The sequence below is a fragment of the Schistocerca gregaria genome, chromosome 1 (genome assembly GCF_023897955.1).
Source record: "Schistocerca gregaria isolate iqSchGreg1 chromosome 1, iqSchGreg1.2, whole genome shotgun sequence".
Lineage (NCBI taxonomy): Eukaryota > Metazoa > Arthropoda > Insecta > Orthoptera > Acrididae > Schistocerca > Schistocerca gregaria.
The window spans coordinates 1,132,473,697-1,132,495,364 of record NC_064920.1 but is presented as its reverse complement, the minus strand read 5'-3'; the positions used below and the strand labels follow the sequence as shown (position 1 = coordinate 1,132,495,364).

Below are 21,668 nucleotides of genomic sequence, written 5' to 3'. Positions count from 1 at the left end.
ACAGTATGTTCTCTGTCCGTTGTTTCAGTACACACACTCATAGTTCATCTAAACTTACTGATGTTTTAGTGTTTGTACAGCCCTACTGACTTTCTGTCCAGTGGTCATTAATAACATAATTGTACTTACTGCCTAATTCTTTAAAGGGGTTATGTAATATTTTGGGAATTTTCGTGGTGACTTCTCTGCAATACTTGATAAAAATGCTCATTCATATAGGTTGCTTCTGTGGATCATTTATTACTTCATCCCCCTCCTTGAACAGTATGTTATTATGTCTTTGTTTCTCTCTCTCACCATTTCCTTTTTGATGACACCCAGACTGTTTTGTTTTTATTCTCTAAATTGTATATTAATTTGTCATTAAATTGCTTTTTTGCAGCAGTCAGCACCTTCCTATAAATCTTTTTGCAGCTATGAATTTAAAAACTCTGGCTCATTATGACTCTTTTTCATTAAAGTGAGATACTTAAGCGTTTGGAAGGACTTTTTAATACCAAGTGTTATGCATTTGTTTTTGTGAGACATTGAGTGCATCATGGGCACTAGTGGCTGAAATATATGCAGCTAGGTCGCAGTTCCAACCATTCTCTGTGAGTTGTGGCTGGTAGTTGAGCAGTCACTTATCTGGATGCCTCTCCAATTCATACAGTGTCTTATGAAGCCCTTTGCACTTGTTTTATTTTGCCCTTAAAAATTTCTATGTTTGTCTTTAATATGTGGACATGATTTGTGTTGTTATTATTGCTGATGATGATAATGATGATTTTGTATGTATGTATCATACTATTGCTCTCTTATTAATATTTAATTTTTCTTAATTTGTATGCATAACTACATCTAATGTACTTGACAGAGTATGAATATGTAATTCTGTGATATTACTAACATAGCTTCAAATACTCAGTAAAATTCAGTTTTTTGTATCATCAGTTATTCATATATTCAGTAAATTTATTTCTTTAAATTTTAGAAATCCATTCCAAGACCTGAGCATCAAGAATATGCGAATCAAGCTCAGAGCAATGGTCTAAGGGAAAGTCAGTGCTTTTCTGAACCACCTCCAGATGTCATCACACCTCCTTCGCAACAAACAAACAATAGCAACCAGATGCAGCCATCATGGAAAGGACACACAACGTGTGGGGTGAAGCCAATGTTGTTATTAACTTCAGTGCCCAACACAGAACCATACAAAGGGTCACAAATAATTAAAGACTTGCCACATGCAACAAATAATTATAATGCTCACAGTCTGTCCAGCTTTGCGGTGCCTTATCCTGCCTATGCACCAATCACTAGGCATGGACAGTATCAATCAGTGTATCACCAGTCATCTCAAAGTGAACCTGGCAATCACAACAGTCATGGCACATAAACTACCATGTCATACTGTATCTGTTTTGTAAAGCATGTTCAAACTATGTCAGCTCAGTGACTGATAATCATTTAAAAGGACAATGTATAGTTTTCCATTTAAATGAGGTGTACATCATTTGATAAGAAGAAACCTGACTTTTTATGAGATCTGTACATACTCCCAGTTAATAAATTTATTTTTACCATTGAATCCTTACCATTGTATAATTCAAAATACTATGATGATGCTGAGAGAGAACAAGCTGTATTTGGTATTGGAAGTATTAAGACAACTATATGTACTGTAAATGTCATGATCTGTTGAACTTTTAGAGAACTGAACTAAGCAAGAAAATATTAATACTGCTCTCTTTATGAACTGACTAAACCTAATGTCTGTTCCCCTCCATTATGTTTCAAGTCAAATATCATGACAACATCAAATTCTTTCAGCCATAGCACTTCTACAATTGTCTAACTGTGATAAATGTGTTATTATTGCTGTTGTTACCCTTTTTATACTCATGGACTATATGTATGCTACAAGAGATTTATTTCCTTTATTGCTTCTTATTCCAGCTTACATGTTGTGAATTGGTAACAGTAATAAACAAATGGACAATGTCACTATCAGGATCAAAAATTTTTGAATGTAGATAAGTGTATACATCATAAATGAATGCATTTTCAGCTTGAAGGTCACACTAACATTTTTTTTCCTTGTATGTAAAAATGTGAAGACAGAATTCATGACTTTAGTGAGGTCTTATGTGTTATAAAAGTTATTGTGAAGACTGGCAGGCAGGCAGCATAAATAAAGGACAAATGAAAATATATCTAATAACTGCATTTCTTTACTGAATACTGAGTTGTTTCTTGACAGAGTTGCATGCTAATCAGTAACTCAGTGTTAGTACAATTTTCAAGCAGACCTATTTGTGGCAAATAATATTTAGTTAGAAAATTTTATTTAAGATGATGTCCCTAGCATACATTATCCTTCAGATCACAAATCCCTGTAGAAAAAATAAAAAAGAATAACACACACACACACACACACACACACACACACACACACACACACACACAACATTAAAAAAGATATATATTTAGTTGTTGTGAAATGAAGAGTTTAAAATTGTGATATCCTAGGATTAGGCTTGAGAGACTTATACGGAATTACCCAGCAAGTTAAGAAAAATGGACTGTCAGTTGTACATTACCAATGTCTGATCTGAAAAAGTTTTGAAAACTAAAAGATGTAATTAAACTGTGACCACTTACTTCCAGCTGCTTGTGAAAATCTCTTATCTTCTTCCATAACTAGTGTCGAGTAAATCTCCAAATTACCTTCTGGGGCAAGCTATTTATTCAACTGTCATGTCCCATAGATTGCATCACGAAGGAGAACCTTAAGGAATGTGGAACAAATCAGGTACACAGCAACATAGTTAAAACAGATATTAGAAACAGCATCTATAATTAATTATCATTAATATGTGATAGAGCAATACAGCGTAGTAAAAGGTCTACACTTTGGTCTAACAACTTGAAAAATAAAATGTAAACGATAGAAATAAGTTCCTTTGATGTTGTCTCTACCCGTCAGTTGTTTTCATGAAGGAAAGGATCCTCAAATGAAACTTTAATGAACTATGGTAAAGGTATTTTTAGCACACTGTGTGCAGCTAACAGAGACAAAAAATTATTCAAATGCTAGAATTTGAAACCAAAAGTTCCTTCGTCTGGGTACTAGCCCTTATTTCCTACAAACCTTTCCTCTTCATCTAGGTAAAGAAACCTCTGATTCTGAGCTTTTTGGTCAGACTAAAGCAGCAAAACAAATCACATTACCTACCATTAGGAAAGTGAGTGCAACCAGTGACAGTGATATGATTTATAAAGTATAGAACGCAGCAATGAGTCATCCTTTTTTTTCCAGGTTTTATTTCGCAAATGAAGATTTTGTCTAGTGTCTAGCCATTATCAATGCACTATTTTCTATTCTTGATGCAAGGCAGTTTCCTGCCGTTCAGGCGTCAGTCACATTTCTCTGAATACTCAGTACTGACATGCATCAGTACTAGAAAATAGTGCATTGATAATGACTAGGCACTAGCTGAAATCTGGATTTTCCAAATAAAACCTGGAAAAAAAGGGGGGAGGGGGGCAAATGTGCTGCACTCTATAATTTATAAAGCAAAACATATGCTGAAATCAAATAGGTGCCTAAGCTCTTAGTTATTTACAGTATAACAGGAGAAGCATACGAATAGCTCTGAACAACAATACAACATGACACAACATCTAAACATCCAGATTACATAATGCTTTGTGTACACTATTTCAGGTAAAACTGTTATTGCATATTATACAAATGGCATTTTTTGTTTTTCTGAAACAACTTCCATCACAACACAACAATAGATTTAGCTGAATATTTCACACATCGCATTTCTTGGCAAATAGATTCATTGCTCTGTTGTCTCTTTTGAACTGTCTCTGCATTCTCATAACTTTCCTGATACAATATTACTAGAACACTAGTTGTTCATTTCCATAATTCATTGTAATATTTTGTACAGCGTCAACCATTCAGAGTTACTTAAATACTTGAAGTTAAACTGCAACTCTTCTACAATTCACATTACACCTATACACGCAACAGACTGTCATATCTGTAATGGTTCAGTGACCACCACTGCTCTGTGGTTACCAATCTCTGACTTTTTACTTATGGTGTCAGTGCAGCTATCATAAGAATTGCATATCACTATTTTACAAAGAGCTTTGTATTTATAATTTGCCATACATGTATAGTTGTGTAAGTCAGTGGTCAGCAAGTTAAAGTCAAAATTGGACAAAAACTGTATCTGATTATTAGTGCAAGTACAGTAACAACATACAGCTCTTAACACAATCAAAGTCACCACTTTCACATCCTTTCCCGTCATTTAACACTGTACACTACAATAAGTACTCTTAATTTGGTTGTCACAACAGTAGTGTATATATGCTTATAACCATCTAGCAGTGTGCCAAACATAAGTGAACCAAAATTATATGAAAGATTTGAATTTATTCTATTTTTTAAATTTTATTTATTTTATCCTCAAAATCCAGTTGTGTGCTGTTACAGAGCCATAAACCAGGTTGCAGTTAACTTACTAGCATTCTCTTCCATTATTATTAATGTTTTTTTTTTCTTTTATTTTTTATTGTTTGCCACCAATAGAAGTCACAACAGAAAACATATGTACTTAGTGCAGACCCCCAGAGCTGTAATTAAGAATATAACATAGTTACTGATTACATTTGTTGTCTAAAAATAAAATGCTGTCCTATAGAAATAGGAATTACATTGTGTTTTGAGTCTGTGTCATGAGTATTCTCGAAAGGAATATTTTACAGGATCAAACCCCTGTTGTTTAGCTCATGAGAATATAAGAGGAATTTCTTCAAGTTAAAGATCATAAAAATTAAAAAATGATGCAAGCAAGCAAACAATGAAGGCTGTCACAGAATCAATAAATCTGTCAGAATCTGTTCTTCCCTGTAGTTCCAAGAGAAACAAATTTTTGTTACTTTCTCTCATATTTAGACTATGGTTCAACAACGTAGTATTAGTAAAAGAAATTGTCAGTTTTGTTGTCCTTTTTTTCTACATTACACACATTTTTCTTACAAGAACTGTCATACATCCTACTAAATGTTAAATCCCTTTCACAGCTGTTGTGTTAAATGTAAGACATAAATGGGGAATTCAGAGTAGAACAATTCAGTTACTCATATATCTATTTAAACTGAAATTTTGCATTCTTATGGTCATATGATTTATCCATAAATATCAGTATATAATTTATTCCATATCCTGTTGGCCACTAATAAATGATTAGGCCCATGTATGTGCCAGTTTTTGTTATGCTGCAAATTAGAAAAACCAATTAGGAAAAGTAAGGTGCTCAAATCAATCAGTACTCTACATGAAAACCAATTTAAACAAAAAAATGGAAGATACTGTTGACAACATAAATAATGACAACAGTAATAGTTTTTGTTAGTAACATATAATTTGTATAGAATGCTGTTGCTTTGTTTCTTTTTTATTTTCCATATTTACAATAGGAAAACAGTTTACTTTGTTATCTAATACTATTACATCCTGAAATGCAAATATTCATGTTACTGGCAGTGAACACACTCTGAAAGACTGAACTACTAAGTATAAATGTAGCATACTGCCTTCCTGATGAAGTATTACAGTAATTATAACAACTAAGTTGTTCTGAGAACTCATTAAATTTACGTGAAAAGTAAATGCAAATAATGTGGTCATGTTTGGTTTGTTAGCAATTATTAGTACTCATAAAAGCATATAAAGCAACATATCAAGACAAGAGAACAAAAACATACAATATCTGGATAAGCCATAAACAAGATTGTTCAGATTTAGAACACATGTAACTGTAACTTAGTGCCATAACACCCCAAAAAATTTGAGTATATGTGTAATAATTGTTTTTAAATTACCTTTACACAGTTACCACATTACTATGTAAAAGAAAATCTATGTTTGTGTACATAAAGATGAAATATATGTGTGAATACTGTAAACTCAACTCCATTCTTCAATACTGTGAACTGTATTTTCTTTTTATCCTTGTTCTGTGTCCCACATGTAGTAGAATTTGGATGTACTTCACAGATGATCAAAAGACTCACATCTGGCTGCGTAGCAAGTGGATAATATTTCTTTATTATTTATTGGACTAGTCTGTTTTACACAATTTATTATAAAATGATAAAAGCATGAACAAAAGAAAAGTTAAAGGTAACACCCATCATAGAGTTGTGGCATTCAGTGGTTGAAAGGCACATGAACAAGTTGCTAAATATTTGAAAAATACTATTCTTCAGAGCTAAACTGTATGGAAAACACATACACATTACACATACATCTCCCTGCAACTGGATTGTACCAGCCAACTACTTTGTACCAGCATTACAGTTCACCTGGGATGAAAAGCTGAATCAGGTAGATTGGGAGGGGGGGAGAAAGGAGGTGGGGAAGAAGAGGAAAAGGTGGTTGATGGCCGGAAGGGGCAGGCAGCAAGCACACAGGACGGGATATGCACGTGGCAGCTTAGCTCAGTACTGGTATGGGAAATTGATAGCAGCACTCATTGTTGTGGAGGGATAGACTGTAAGGGGGCAACAGAACAAAGAAAGAGAGAAATTGCAGAATGATTGAAGTATATGGGATTAATTCATTCCTTCATCCATCCATCCTGTTCCACAAATACAACTGATAAATCAGGCAGCAGCTTCCAACTGAGCAACAGGGAAGTAAGCAATTTTGTGACATTTTATGAGTTACTATCCAGAATCAAATTATATAGTTTAATGTGTGTGTTTTGGCAGTTTCATTTTTGAATTTGTCCATGGTAATTTAATATTTACAAGGGCATTTCGAAAAGTAAAGATACAATGGCTTGCAGTCCTTAAATAGAACACTTATTTTGAAAATGGATTATTTGTTATTTTTCGACATAATCACCCCCGTTATCCAAACATTTGTTAAGTCGGTGCACAAGCTTTTGTATCCCACAGTCACAGTAGGTTGCTGCCTGTTGTTGGAACCACATTTCAAATTCATCTTTGACCTCTTCATCATCGTGGAAAGATTTTCCACCAAGATGTGACTGCAGGTAACGGAAGACATGGAAGTTGGTGGGCGCAATGTCCGGCCTGTATGGCGGGTGGTCCAATACATCCCATTTCAATTGTTTGAGTAGTGCTTTGGTTACGAGCACTGTGTGAGGCCGAGCATTGTCATGAAATAGGCGGACTTCACTTGCCAGCATTCCCCTGCGTTTGTTTTTAATTGCCCTTCCAAGACGTTTCAAAGTCTGGCAATATGCAGCAGCATTAATTGTCATTCCGGGAAGCGTAAATTCCAACAGAAGAATGTCTTGTCTGTCCAAAAGAACAGAAGCCATGATTTTCTGTGCTGAAATCGACGTTTTGCATTTCTTGGCTTTTGGTGAATTCAAATGTGCCATAGCATTGATTGTTGCTTGGGTTCAGGTGTATGGTGATAAACCCACGTCTCGTCACCTATCACAATGTGATCAAGGAACTCATCACCTGCTTCAGTATAGCATGTGAGGAAGTTGAGTGCAAAGCCCATCCTTTTCTTTTTGTGTTCTTCTGTTAACAGTTTTGGAACCCAGCACGCACACAATTTCCTGTACCCTAACTTGACAGTCACTACGTCATAAAGAGTTGTCACTGCCATGTCCAGCATGGTCTGATGCAATTCTTTCAATGTGAGATGTCTATTCACACTAATTGATTCCTCCATTCTTCGAAGAAGGGCCATCAAAGATCACAGATGGCCGACCTGTTCTTTGTTCGTTATGAACATCGGTCCTACCTTCAGAGAAATGACAACACCATTTCATTTCATTTTGTCGATTCATAATGTTCCCAAAAACAGAAACAATTTTGTTGTGAACATCTGCTGGTCGCTGACCTTTTGCATGAAGAGAACATATGACGGAGCGCACTTCGCATTTGGCGGGATTCTGAATTGGCGCAGCCATTTTAAACATGACCTACTCCAACCAGAGGCAACATTCAACTGCCAAACGACCGCGACGAGAAAGCTAACGGTTCAAGATTAACACCAGTGTTGCGATCTTGCTTGCCAAAACACTTCTGTTCCTCTGGCATACGGTGTATCTTTACTTTCCGAAATACCTTCGTACTAGACAAAAATCTAGTGCTTTCATTTGTGTCATAAAGTACCCAATTTTGTGACATTTTACATGCTGTTAACCAGGAGTGAGTTATTTAGTCTCAACTGTGTGCTTTGTGTGTCAATTTAATTTACTAGACACAGACCATGCAGTTTTGTTAGTGTCTACAGTAGAGTTCCGCTGTACGTGTTGATTGTTTTTCGTCTGTCTGTGGAGTGTACTTTTCCTCTGTCTTTAGTATGGGGCAAATGTAAGACCTCCCTGGTTAGTCTGACAAACAGGTTACACGTGCTATCTGTGGCTGACAATGTCCCTCAGCCAGATGAAGTTGCTTGTCCTATTTCAGAGGAAACCTCTCAGCCTGCAAAATACGGGAAGTCACAAACAGTGGGATTACTGGTGGTAGGGAGCTCCACTGTTTGGTGTGTTATGGGGCCCCTTGGGGATATGGCAGCCAAGAGCCAGTGTACACTCCATCAGCAAACCAAGTGGAGTCATTCTAGAAGAGGAAAGGGTCCTTCCAGATGCCATGAAGAGCACAGGACACAGCCAAATGCAGCTAGTCGGTACCAATGTAATGTGTCACTTTGGACTGGAAGAAAATCTCTCTGGTTTTGAGCAGCTATCTGAAATGCCATGCTTGCTAGATGAAATCAGAGCTCACCCTCTGCAGCATAGTTGACAGGAAGAGGACTGATTGCAGACCTCAGCCGAGTGCATGGTCTGGATCAGAAGCTCAGACAGTTCTGCAACCATGTAGGCTGCAGATTCCTTGACTTGCACCGTAGGGTGGTGGGGTTTTGAGTTCTGCTAAATAGGTCAGGAGTCCATAATAAGTAGGAGACAGGTACAAGAATAACAGGGGCTATGTGGAATGGACTGGGTGGTTTTTGCATTATAGGGTCTCAGGGAGGACAAAAAGAGCTTCAGTCGCAAAGGGTGCAGGTCAAACATAGGAAGAATGCAGATCTAGGAACCATTGGTCTAGTAGTTGTAAACCGTTGTAGCAATGTTGGTAAAGTACTAGAGGTCCAAGTGCTGATAGAAAGCACTGGTGCTCAAATCATTATAGGCACTAAAGCCTGGCTAAAGCCAAACTGCGTTCAGAAAGGACGTACTAAATAAGTTGGCACTGGCGTGTTTTTTTATGTTAGAAATAGTCATGCCCTGTTCTAGGGGGTGACAAATTAGGGAATCTGCCCCAGTCAGGGAGTGCCAAATTCACATTCTTGAAGAAAAAAAATCTTGTTTCACAAAGTGCCCAGCATTCAGCACACGTTGGTCTATCGATTATTCATACGATTTTGAAATGCATGTATGTTGGCCTCATGAACATTTTTAACGTATTCTAAGTTGATTTCTGAACAACTCCTAAGCTGATTTTTGAATGCGTACATAGTGCACATGATGTCACTGCTAGAAAAATCTCTTGATTACTGTCTCTTATGAAATTCTATGGTGTGTCAGACAAGCACAATAAGCTGAGGTATGGGTAAAAAATCTTTTCATATTAGTTCCACTTAAACGAAATAGTCTTTCACTTGTTGCAAATTTATGCTTACTAGTTAATAATACTATGTCTGATCACCGTATCCACCTACAAAATCTTGACCATGTCCTTCATATTGTTGTAATCGGATCTTCGTGATAACTCTGAAGTACACAGGTGGGTTTCTTGATCTTCTGTATATTGTAGTACTACTTGGAAAAATGACTAACACAACATTCCACTGGTAAAATAACACTATATTCTCCCTTCGATGCACATAAAAAATGCAGACTTTTTACTTATTCTCACAACGAAAATAGCTACAGCTGATTACATTCTAAAATAATGTGCGTCTACCTACAGGAAAAACATCATCTGTTGTTTTTTTTAACATTTGAAAATAAAAAATACATGACGGCAGGTGCAAGCTGTATGCTGGGCTACCACTTTACATTTTCACTTTCCCTTTGAAGAAAACAAAAACATACAAGTATAAATGCAAAAAGTACATCATACAAGCCGAACAAACCCAAATGGGTGAATGCCAATTGATATTTATTTATATGGTTAATCTGGTGTGCAAATGATCAGAATTTTTATAATTATTAGCAAAATCCAAAGATTAAGACCATCAGAGTGGAAATAAACAACGAACAGGAATAACAGGTAATAAAGATTACATATTAATCTTCTCACTGTATCAAAGAAAATTAAATTTAATGCCTATCCAGAGAATAAATGTGGGATAACTGAACCAGTGATTCTGGCAGGGTTAGTGAAGTTCACCAGAGAATAAGTTTTGACAATGGCGGCAATAGCTACAGAATCAGTGATTGATAGAGTAGAATCATGCCATGGTCAGTACGATTAGGAATGAGGTTTTTGGTAATGCAAAGGGCTACCATGGAGAAGTTATTAAAAATTATAGCAGTCAAAGTAGGTAAGATGCAAGTGGACAGTGCAAAAGCTGTCTAAGATACTGGACATACTTCATGCTAGAGAGAAGAAAATAGCTTTTCACAACCCTGCAGAATGTGTGGAGGAGAGACAGAGAAGACTGGGTGACTGGAAACAGGCTTTGGGAGGTGAGAAGTAGGAAGATTTTGGAGAGGATGGAAAGAAGGAAAATGGAGTTATCACAGGAAGAGAAAGCTGAAAGGGAGAGTAAAAGGCTTCTGTCAAGTTTGGCTATTCCTGCACTATGTTCAGCTGCCATTGATTTAGTTAAGCCTGTCAAACCTTTGAAGAGTAGACCAGACTCTGACATCTGGTGGGACACACTATGAATGGGAAATTTAAGATAATTTGTGAAGAGGGCAATAACACTGTGCAGAGTTGTCTCAATGCACCAGAGTACTAATGTTGTTGATGTTAGAAGGACTAACACAAAAGTATCAGCTCCAATATCATGTGGAATTGTGCAGGCTGAGGTAGCTATAGTGCCAGATGGAATAAGTGTGGGCTGTAACAAAGTGAATAAGAGTGTGGATAGCAACATTGGAGATTCAAGTGCAGTCATTTTTAACCCATTGGATGATAATTGGTGGTGTTTACAGGCCTTGGGGCCTTTGCCAGGTGTTCTGAGAAGTACAGTGTGCAACTGACTGTTGTGTCATCCAGAGTGTGATGTTGTTGCTTGAGGTAGTGCTGAGTAGTAATGCCCCTTGTTGGTTGAGGTATTTACTTTGGTGACTTACCCACTATGCTGAGGCAGGTTGCCACTAGAGTGCTCCAAACTGTAGTGTGTAACATGGTGGTGTGTAACATAACTATTTTATTGAATAAAAAGTTTTGAATATAAAAAACCACAATTGGTCTAGGCAGTAAAAGTTTTTATATTAAACATTTTTTTCATTCACTAAATTAATTCAAGTTTGCTGTCTCCTTCCTGACAATGTCAGGCTTCACTAATGTAACTATGTCAGCACATCAAAAACGGTGATGTATGATCAAGTTTCTAACTGCAGAAAAACCACGAATTTGAAGAGTTTGTCCACATGTGGAGCACTCCCTCCTCAACATGCCAATGCCAGACCACACACAAGTGCCGCAACATCTTCAGCAATCCAGTGCCTTGGGTTCACTGTGATCGATCATCCTCCATACAGTATCAACTTGGCTCAGTCCAATTTTCATTTGTTCCCAGAACATAAAGAACACCTTCGAGGACACCACTTTGATAGCGGTGAAACGGTGCAAGCAGAGGTGAGGTTGTGGCTCCGTCATAAAAGTCAAATGTTCACCAGTGATAGTATCAACAAACTGGTCTCTCATTGGGAGAAATGTGTTCAATGCCACAGTGACTATGTTGAGAAATAAATATATAGACAGCAAGAAAAAATATCTTGAATGTTAATACAGTTTGTTTTATTTAAAAAACTTTAATAGTTTACCCATAAAAAATTGGAGGTGTTACTTTTCAGCACTCCTTGTAGATACTACCCATAATACACAGCAAGCTGTTGATGATGATGTGTTGCATATGTAGTGGTATAAATGCATGTATTTACACAGAAGCAGGAAAAGAAAGGAGGCAGGAAAGGAAGAGGAGAAATACACATAAAGTTAGTGATCAGGCCGAAATCACTGAAGCTTTTGAAGACTGCGTGCCTGAGGTTTAGAATGTAATAATAGCATGTGGCTATTATGTGTCATAAGGCAGTAATAACCCCACTTCAGATGTAGAATCTACATTTATTTAGCATGGAAGAAAGCGAATATAATGTGGTACAAAAGTAGCGTGCCGAGAAAGCATAGACAAAGATAAATCACAGATGATCGGCTCCAAAGATATGATGCTTTACGTGTAAAATCCAAGGGAAGGTGGCAACTGGTGATAGGTGAAGCGACATCTTGATGGAGTCAAGGACCATGATAGGAGAGTGATTTGCAGTGATCCAAGCGAGGTCAGCAGGAGAAAGTATGTTGCCTACATGCTTGGCCTGGATAATGCTGATGACAGCACTGGTGTCAAGGAGAAAGTCAGTGCCTGATGACAAGTCCATGATGTAGAGGCATCATGCCATTGCAGCAAGTGGTGTGATGTCGGATGATAGACGCTGTGAAAGATCATGTCAGGGCATGGCGCCTAAATATGCCCGTCGGAATTGTTTGGGTAAGCGCAAGACACATGGCAGTTAGCAGTGTCCCCATAATAGGCATGGTACCAGTATAGTGGGTAAGCTTGGAGGCGAGGCAATGTGGAGTGGGAGGGGGATGCAGCTGACTGTGTCATTACTTGAGACCGCTCGGGCTGCTGCTCGGGCGGGGTCAGCTGCTGTCAGGAGGCTGCAGGCAGCACCTCCAGTAGCCCGCTAGGAGGCAGCTCCTGGCAGGTCGCTGAGGTGCTGAGGCGAGCAAGCAGGCCTGTGTCAGCAGAGTGCAAAACCAAATGTGCAGGTGTGCCAACTAATGGCAACAGGGATGTTGTCCGTGACATGCGGTGTCAGTGACAAATGATAGCATAGGCGTGGTCAACCATGCATAGGCAATCCTCGAGAGGGTCAGCAACTTGAGATGACACAACAAGCCTTTTAAGGGACTACTTTTCCCCCAAAATGCGACACCACATTTACTCGTCCGTCCATAGCCAAGTTAAGGGTTGTCCTCCCTCTGAAACTAAATTGTAACTTGCTTCTTTAGGCCTCCTTAGGTATCCCTGTGTGCCCGTTTTCCAGCTATGGGCCCTGCAGTCACCACCTGCCATGCTGATTTGCAACACTGAGAGCTGCTTCCCGCACTGGGCTATATGCACTCCACCGGTTGCCCCTTGCACCTGATATCGCTGCCCAAATTCTGGCACACACACACACACACACACACACACACACACACACAGAGAGAGAGAGAGAGAGAGAGAGAGAGAGAGAGAGAGAGAGAGAGAGAGAGAGAGAGAGAGAGAGAATTTCTCTTATATCAGTGGCCTGATTTACAAGCTGTTTTCACTGTTTGACTTATCATATTTACTACTTTACCAAAGTGTATTTTTAACTAGCTAACTTAAATGATTCAATGCATAAAATCGTACGATATGTGTTAGAAAATTATCCAATCCTCCCTTTCTCTTTTTTGTGAATGCCAGAGAGGCGCTCTGCATCACACTGTAGCTTGCTCGCCAGGTTTCGAGAAGGTGCGTTTCTGGATGAGGTATCGAATATACTGCTTCCCCCTACTTATACCTCCCGTGGAGATCGCAAATGTAAAATTAGAGAGATTCGAGCGCGCACGGAGGCTTTCAGACAGTCGTTCTTCCCGCGAACCATACGCGACTGGAACAAAAAAGGGAGGTAATGACAGTGGCACGTAAAGTGCCCTCCGCCACACACCGTTGGGCGGCTTGCGGAGTATGAATGTAGATGTAGATTTGAATCTAGCACACTTGGCACAAGCTGACCTTGAACCTTCATAGGCATGAGCAGTTTTTTCCTGCCAGTTGATAATATCAGTTTCTGGCAAGCAGCAGTTGAGTGAGGTTGTGTGTAATGCTCATGTTGGTTTTTCATTGCAAGTGACACGACGGAATGACTGGAGCAGCACTACTGCATCAAATATTGCCAGAAACTGGGTGACAGCCAGGTGAAAACCATTTAAAAGATTCAGATGGCTTTTTAGTGATGATGCTATGGGTGTCACACAGATTAAGGATTGGTACAACCAGTTTAGACAGCTACACATCGGTGACGAGTGAACCATCCTCAGTTCAGCCATCAACGTGCCAAAATGACCAGGTCATTGCCAATGGGAACGTATTGCGATAGGGGATCGTCATGTGACTAGCATCAATCAGAGAAATTACAAAAGACACGGGCATCAGTATTTTTTTGGCACATTCCATTGTAACCAAACATTTGGCCACAAAGAAAATGTCGGCGAAATTTGTGCCAAACCTGCTCACAACAAAACATAAGCAACTGTGTGATGAAGTCTCACAGGACTTGCTGGACTCCACAGGCACTGACCTTGACTTTGTGAATGCCATAATCATTGGTGATAAGTCCTGGGTGCACATGTACAAACCAGGAACCAAATCCCAGTCATCATCACAGTGGAAACATTCCTTGTCATCAATACTGAAGGAGGTCTGTCAAATGTGCAGCAAAGTCAAAGTGATGCCGATGGCTTTCTTTAACTCCTGCAGTGTGGTACGCCACAACTACACACCACAGAGTCAATCACCAAAGATTACTAGAGGAATGTCCTCAGTCACCTGTGTGATGCTGTGAAGCACAAATGAATGGATATGTGGTCAACAGGAAATTGATGCCCCCATCATAACAATGCTCCAGTATATTACTCAACAGATTATTTTTTTTTTTTTTTTTTTTTTTTGTGAATAACCACTCCTGGTCTTCAACAGCATCCTTACTCTCCCGATACGGCCCCTGTGACTTCTAATTGTTACCCGAACTCAAGACGCCATTGGGGGCAAAAAAAGAGCAATTTCAAACAAGAGACGACATTATGGCAGCATTGATGGCTGAGCTAAACTCCATTACGAAAGAGATTTTTTTTTTTGCATGCTTCCAACAATGGCTGCACTGCTTGGAGAAGTGTGTGGAGTCCCGAGGTTAATACTTTGAGGGTGATTACATTACCAACACTCAAGGTAGGCTAGCTTGTTCCCTATTCACAGGTCGTATACTTGTCTAACAGACCTCGTATATTTCTTTTATCGAGACAGTGTGCATAGTTCTTAGACAATACATGCCACGTCTCAGCTCCGTTCAATGTACTTCCCTGTGCAGCAGCTCAAACCAAACCAGATGGCAAGAGCACTGAGTCAAGAGTGGCACTGGGATTGGTGCCACAAAAAGTACACTGAAAGGCATTGCCTCTACCTACATCATTGATGGTCCTTGTGCTTTTGTAGGACATGTATTTAATTTTAGTGTTAGTAATAATGATACTTTCAGTACTGGTAACGGCTGATTGACAACTGCTATTTTAAGAATAGGTAGTACAGCTTCAACTTATGTTAATTTTGAAAGTTTTGATCCTCATAATGTGATTGCTTACCACTCATCATATTGGGCTGCTCTGGATAGTCGCGGAATGTCCCTGGGTTGCTCAGTGGCACTGTGCACGTGCACGTGCACCCACACCCCGACTTTTAACTCTGGGAACTGCCCCTGCACTGGGCCTCTAGCAAACCACCAACTACCACTCACACCTAATACACCCACAAAATTAAACTGAGACTTTCTCTTTTAACCACAGTCAAATCTACACCTGCACCCACACACATGCAGAAACACTGTCTCTGGTCATTAAAGCTGTGTACAGAGGCTGCATCTGATGGAAAAGCAATCAGTGGGAGGTGGAGGTAAGGAGAGGAGTGGAGTGGTGTGAGATGGGGAGAAATAGGGATAGCAGGGAGGGGTGGCGGAGGTGGTGGTTGTGCTTGTGGCAGCATGCAGGGACAGGGCAGGGCAGGGCTGCTAGCTGCAGTTGGGAATGGTTGGAGGGGTAAGGGACAAGGAGAGAAGTAGATGAGAGGGAAAAGATTAGCGGGTGCACTGGTGGAACAAAATAATGTGTAGTGCTGGAGTAGCAGCATGGTAGACAGGTGAAGCAGAGGGACTAGCAATGGTTCAGGTGCAAACTCTCCATGCAACATATCCAATGTTTCTGTACCCTTCCTGTCTCAGCCTTCAGTGGTCTCTGTCCTTTAACTACCTATCTCTGCCATACTCCAACTCGATTTCTCCAATTTGCAATTTCACACTTGCTGTCAATAAATTTTCAACAATTCAATTGCTGCATTTTTACATTTTCTTCTTTCATCATTTAAATTCACAAAATGAAACGGGAACAGGGAAGAGGAAAAATGTTACCCTCCATCACACACTGTAAGGTACCATATCTGCACTTCAAAAACAGTCATGCTAAATGTACTCTCCCCTCAGACTCTAGGAAATGTGGTAAACAACATTTATGGTCCTAAGTGTAATACGAACTTTTTTTCATTACATTCTATAACACTTTGCTATGTATATTGATATCTATACGGATGTGACAGAAAATTACATTACTGATAAATAATTTTAATCTGACCAATGAAATTATTTTCAGACAATGAAGTAGTACCACACTCCCTTCCTCCAGTGTCTAACTCACTAGCTCCATATTGAAGAGTAGAGTGGTTAATATATTTCATTTAAATAAGAAAATGTATAAAGTAAAAAAATTTATTTCATATTTATATAAAAATAATAATTTCAAATAAATAACATGTCTATACTTTCCATTTATATAGGAACACAAAATATAAAGTGTAGTGCAGCAAGATCATCATATGTACACAGAGATACATTTTTGTACAAACACTGGAAAGTGTCCTTTCACCTGCACAAGCACATAGCAATGCAATACTTATTTACATCTGGTCTCTCACACGCTGTCTCCCATTTATTTCTGTAAGGATCAATGATAAATCTAGTTTCAACATTTTGCACCATTGAAATATTGTCTACTTATCTCACATACAGGACCTGTGAGACCTTGAGAACAATAAAAAATAAATTTATCATAACGTCCCTTCTTGCTACAATTAGGAACAACAACTCACCACTGAATTAATAATACTGTAATGTCACAAAGTGAGTTCTCAGTGGATGACAAATGGACATTAAACACAGAAGGCACTAATTTAACTGACTTTTCTTCATTTTTGTACTATGCAGTATCAATCCACTCTCTAAATGTAACTAAAATGATATACATTACATACAAATACATAAAAGAAGAATTTTAAGAGTAGAGCTAAAAGAAATATTCATTTGAAAATCACCCAGGCAACTAACGAAGAACAATACACAAACAAAAAGGTGGTCTTGGGGAAATATTTAAGCATTACACTCATGACCTTTGCTATAGGAATGAATACTGGGAACAGGGAAACACCAAACTGCTATTTCTAAATACAGGCCAATGGCACAACAAATGCTGCCTATGAAGTAGATGGTGCAGACACTTCAAGAAGTCATTAAGTTAGGGGAATAAAGATTAACATACAGAAAAGAGTGATTTCAGAGTTAACTGTAGTCAAAACCTCGTGTTGATAGGTGTGAAGAAGAGAAGCTTGAGGCAGTATGACATCCACAGACACTAATGATGTAATGAAAAACAATTTTATGGTAAATACAATTGAACAGTGGAAAAGTTAGGTAGATAGGTAGGTGTGTGTGTGTGTGTGTGTGTGTGTGTGTGTGTGTGTGTGTGTGTGTGTCCATCCATAAGCCATGTCCAATGCAACTTCAACTTTCATATGCCTGACCACTTCACAACATTCACTCTGTATCAGCAGTGAGTGACTCACTCATGCGTCCTTTAACCTTCTGTTACAATATACTGTTAATGAGTTATGTAACAGGAAAGTGACAGTAGATCTGTGGCTTAGGCATAGGAAACTGCTGAACTACACAAGCCTAAAAGGTGCACTAGTTTTATGAAGTTAAGAGAAGCAATTTCTGCCAACAACTGAATTACGCATAGCACAGAATGAGAAGACTACAGGCATTTGACTGACAAAGGTAACAATGAAAGGTAAATTAATGAGTTGTCACATTAGATGTACATGAAACACAAATACTTATTTCTGAAGCCAGTAAATGTGATGATGATGTCCATCATACATCAGCTCCCACCTTTATTACAACCTAACATCCCAACAACAAAGGGAACAGAAATTACATCACTGAAGACCTTTTGTATCTACATGTGGAAAATATTAAGTACAAAATTGGGATAGTTACTTCCTAAAAAATTAAAAATACAGAGCTTATCACTAATAACATAATGTGTTATTAAAGCATGTTGAAATGATGACAAATAATCTATGCAATTTGCAAATATAACAATGCAGATATATGAAACTGCACAAAAATAAATGTATTCGTCTGCATTTTATCCAAGCAACTTCTTGGGCAAGGAAAACAGTTTTTGCTCAACGCAGAATGAAAACAGTTGCTTTAAATAAAAAAGTAAAATACTGTGAACAATTTTGTACAAGTAGTTAAAGCAATTTGAAAAATGACAGCTTAACAACACATTAAAAATTAGCAGAAACGAATGGAAGGGTAACAAAGAGATTACTTCCCATACCCTCTGTATTTAACAACATACATCAGCTTCATTTTTTTTAACTTTAAGAAAGGTGAGGACTAAAACTTTGTAGAATAACATCTGTTTTTGCTCTGTAATGACAGTATCAATAATCTCTAGTAAATATATAAACAAACTCCAAATTAGTTCTAAAAAAATGGGAGAGGGATACTAAAGCAACTTTACATTTGTAGTACATGTATATAACATTTTAATACCTTTTCATTGCCTAAGATTAGGAAAATTGTATTCAAAAGTAAATCAGAGCGTTTGCACAATGTCCACAAAATCATTCAACTATATTTACACCAGTTTCATCTTTACATTTAAGAGTAAATCTTATCCAACTACTCTCAATATTGAGCAACAGATACGAAACACACACACACACACACACACACACACACACACACACACAGCAAACATTTAAGATAATTCAGTCTTGTAATAAATGTGCAAAAGATAGAACAAAACAAGATAATTATTTAAAAAAAAAAAATTGAAGCTCCTGCAACATTAACAAGTAAAATAAACACTATAATATGAGCAAAACATGAGTATATAAATTTTAAACACAGAAACAGCAGAAAATTTCAATGAAGGAAGTCAGAAACTGATATTCTTTGGGCTATCATTATTTCTTCAAAGGTGAACAGTAGAAAACTAATTTTCAGTACTGGAGAAGGGGGAAGGGAGGGATGTTCACACTCCGAACCCAAATTTTACACACCACATGGAGCTACAAACAATTGCAAACAGCAAATCATCAAAGGTGATGAGTTAAGTTAAGCCTCGAACTTGTCTTGTTCAATCGCCACTATTCAATATTACAAAAGTAGATAGAAATATGACATTTCATTCTGTTTCTGCCCTGATAGACAAATCAAGTATTATTTTGACATAATACTACTCAAACTTACTTACTGATTAAAAACTGTGTGCCAGTGTTTGGCACAGGCTGTAAATACAAAACTGCTATATAGTATCTGAACTGTTCCAAAATGTAAAATTTGTTCTGTACCACACTTACAATTTTTAATCATCTGTATCACTCAAAACTAAGTGATAACTGAAAAACAAAGACTCCACACGTGACACCCCCCTTTTCCCTTTCTCCAGTTCCCATACCCCCTCCTCCATCAGACACATAACCACAAACAACATGTTGAGCACTAGTGGTACCATAAAAACAAATACTGAAAGACTTCTGTACTTTAATCTTTGGCAATTACTAACAATTTTTTACAATACTTACAAAAACACAGTATAATGTTAGTAAAATAAAAATTTTGTACATTAAATATCTTCAACACCTGAAACACAAGGACACTCTTTCACATATTAGTTCTCTAGAAAATCATTTTATGGGAGTCACAGGTATTCTCCCAGATACAATACCACAACACATATTAATGGCCTTTAAAAGAATCCTTTTTTCATGCTACAGGCCTTAACTGCCAACACAGTCAATCATTTCCAACATCTGTATGAAATAATCCTAAATCAGTACAATAAAAAATGTTTTCATTTCTTAAACTTAAAAAAAATTATGGCAGTGTAAGTTATGAAGTGCAATGAGAGATCACTGCTGTCATAGTATAATTTAGTACACAAAATTTTTTCCTCACTCTGCATCAATGAACTTGGTTGTTTCCAACAGCATTTTGTTGTTTGCATTCTTCATAATGGACTTCTCGCCAGTGCCTTGCCTGTTCAAATAAAAAACAAAACAAAAATCATTGAAGTTTATTTATATTAAGAAATAAGAGATTGTTGCTTTATGATAATCAACCAATGACAAATAAGGCATTTTCAAACAATACATTGTATTTTATGTGACACTTAGACAATGCAGTAAGTCTATAAAACATTTGTGAGAGACACCCTACAATACTGATCATGTGTATGGGACCCATTGCAAAAGAGAAAACATCACTGTGCACTTTCTAACTGCAGCAGTTAAGAATAGTTTCCTGCAATCCATTTTTGTGGTATGAATATGTACTGGGGGCACAAATCCATAGAAGACATTCAGCACAACACGGGAGTAGTGTTTTACCTTGACTGAGAGGTTACCAGTGAATTGGACAATTGACCGCTTGAACAAGGGTGAAAGATTAAGAAAGGTGAGTACATCTCATACCACTCACTACTGATGCTAATACTGAGACCCAATTTGAATAACCAACAAATTACTCTCGATGAAGTGGCAAACTACATGAATGTTGGTCATAGTTCTGCATTTCATCCACAACAGGTTCAACTTTTATTAAGTCTGTCCAAGACGGGTCCCAAAACAACTTGATAGAGAGCACGAGTGGAATCATGAAAAATTGTCAGCTGCTTTTGAACCATCATGCTAATGATCACACAGATAATGTTATAGACAATGCCACAAGGGAAAACAGAACACTTAAGACGGTACTACAGGTATACCAAAGATACTGCTTACACTACACTTGTCTGTCCACTTCTGGAGCATTGATACATGGTCTGGTATAGGATTGATGGAGGACACCAAAAAAGTTCAATGGTCAGGGCATGAAGTGGTAGGGAGGGCTACAAATATGATAAACGAGATGGGATGGTACTCATTGAAACACAGACGTATCACATTGCAGCAGGATCTTTTTACGAAATTTCCATCACCAGCTCTCTCCTCCTAATGTGAAAACATTTTGTTGGTGCCCACCTACATAGACAAAAATGATCACCTTAACAAAACAAGAGTAATCTGAGCTCATACAGAAAGATTTGCAATCATTTTTCCAACAGGCTGATCAAGAGTGGAACGGTAGAATAATACCTTGAAGCTGGTTAGATGAATTCTCTGGCAGGCAATAAATTGTGAATTGCAGAGTAGTGATGTAGATGAAACATGGTCATCACTCTGAACACAATGATATGCCTTGGATCAAGCCAAAGCCTGAAATGTTTATTGCTGCCCACATCATTCA

At 38.0% G+C, this 21,668-nt stretch overlaps 2 protein-coding genes across 2 annotated transcripts in view; one reads left to right on the top strand and one right to left on the bottom strand.

Moving 5' to 3' along the window:
• Positions 1-5,964, top strand: part of LOC126284025 (roundabout homolog 2-like) — a 1,608,695-nt gene extending 1,602,731 nt beyond the window's left edge. Inside the window, exon 17 of the mRNA XM_049982578.1 lies at positions 974-5,964. Within this exon, the coding sequence (XP_049838535.1) occupies positions 974-1,378 (405 nt within the window). The 3' untranslated portion in view covers positions 1,379-5,964. The remainder of the gene's footprint in view (positions 1-973) is intronic.
• A 10,818-nt stretch (positions 5,965-16,782) lies between these two features.
• The window catches only part of LOC126293152 (uncharacterized), a 456,474-nt gene continuing 451,588 nt past the window's right edge, over positions 16,783-21,668 (bottom strand). Inside the window, exon 9 of the mRNA XM_049986289.1 lies at positions 16,783-20,420. Within this exon, the coding sequence (XP_049842246.1) occupies positions 20,346-20,420 (75 nt within the window). The 3' untranslated portion in view covers positions 16,783-20,345. The remainder of the gene's footprint in view (positions 20,421-21,668) is intronic.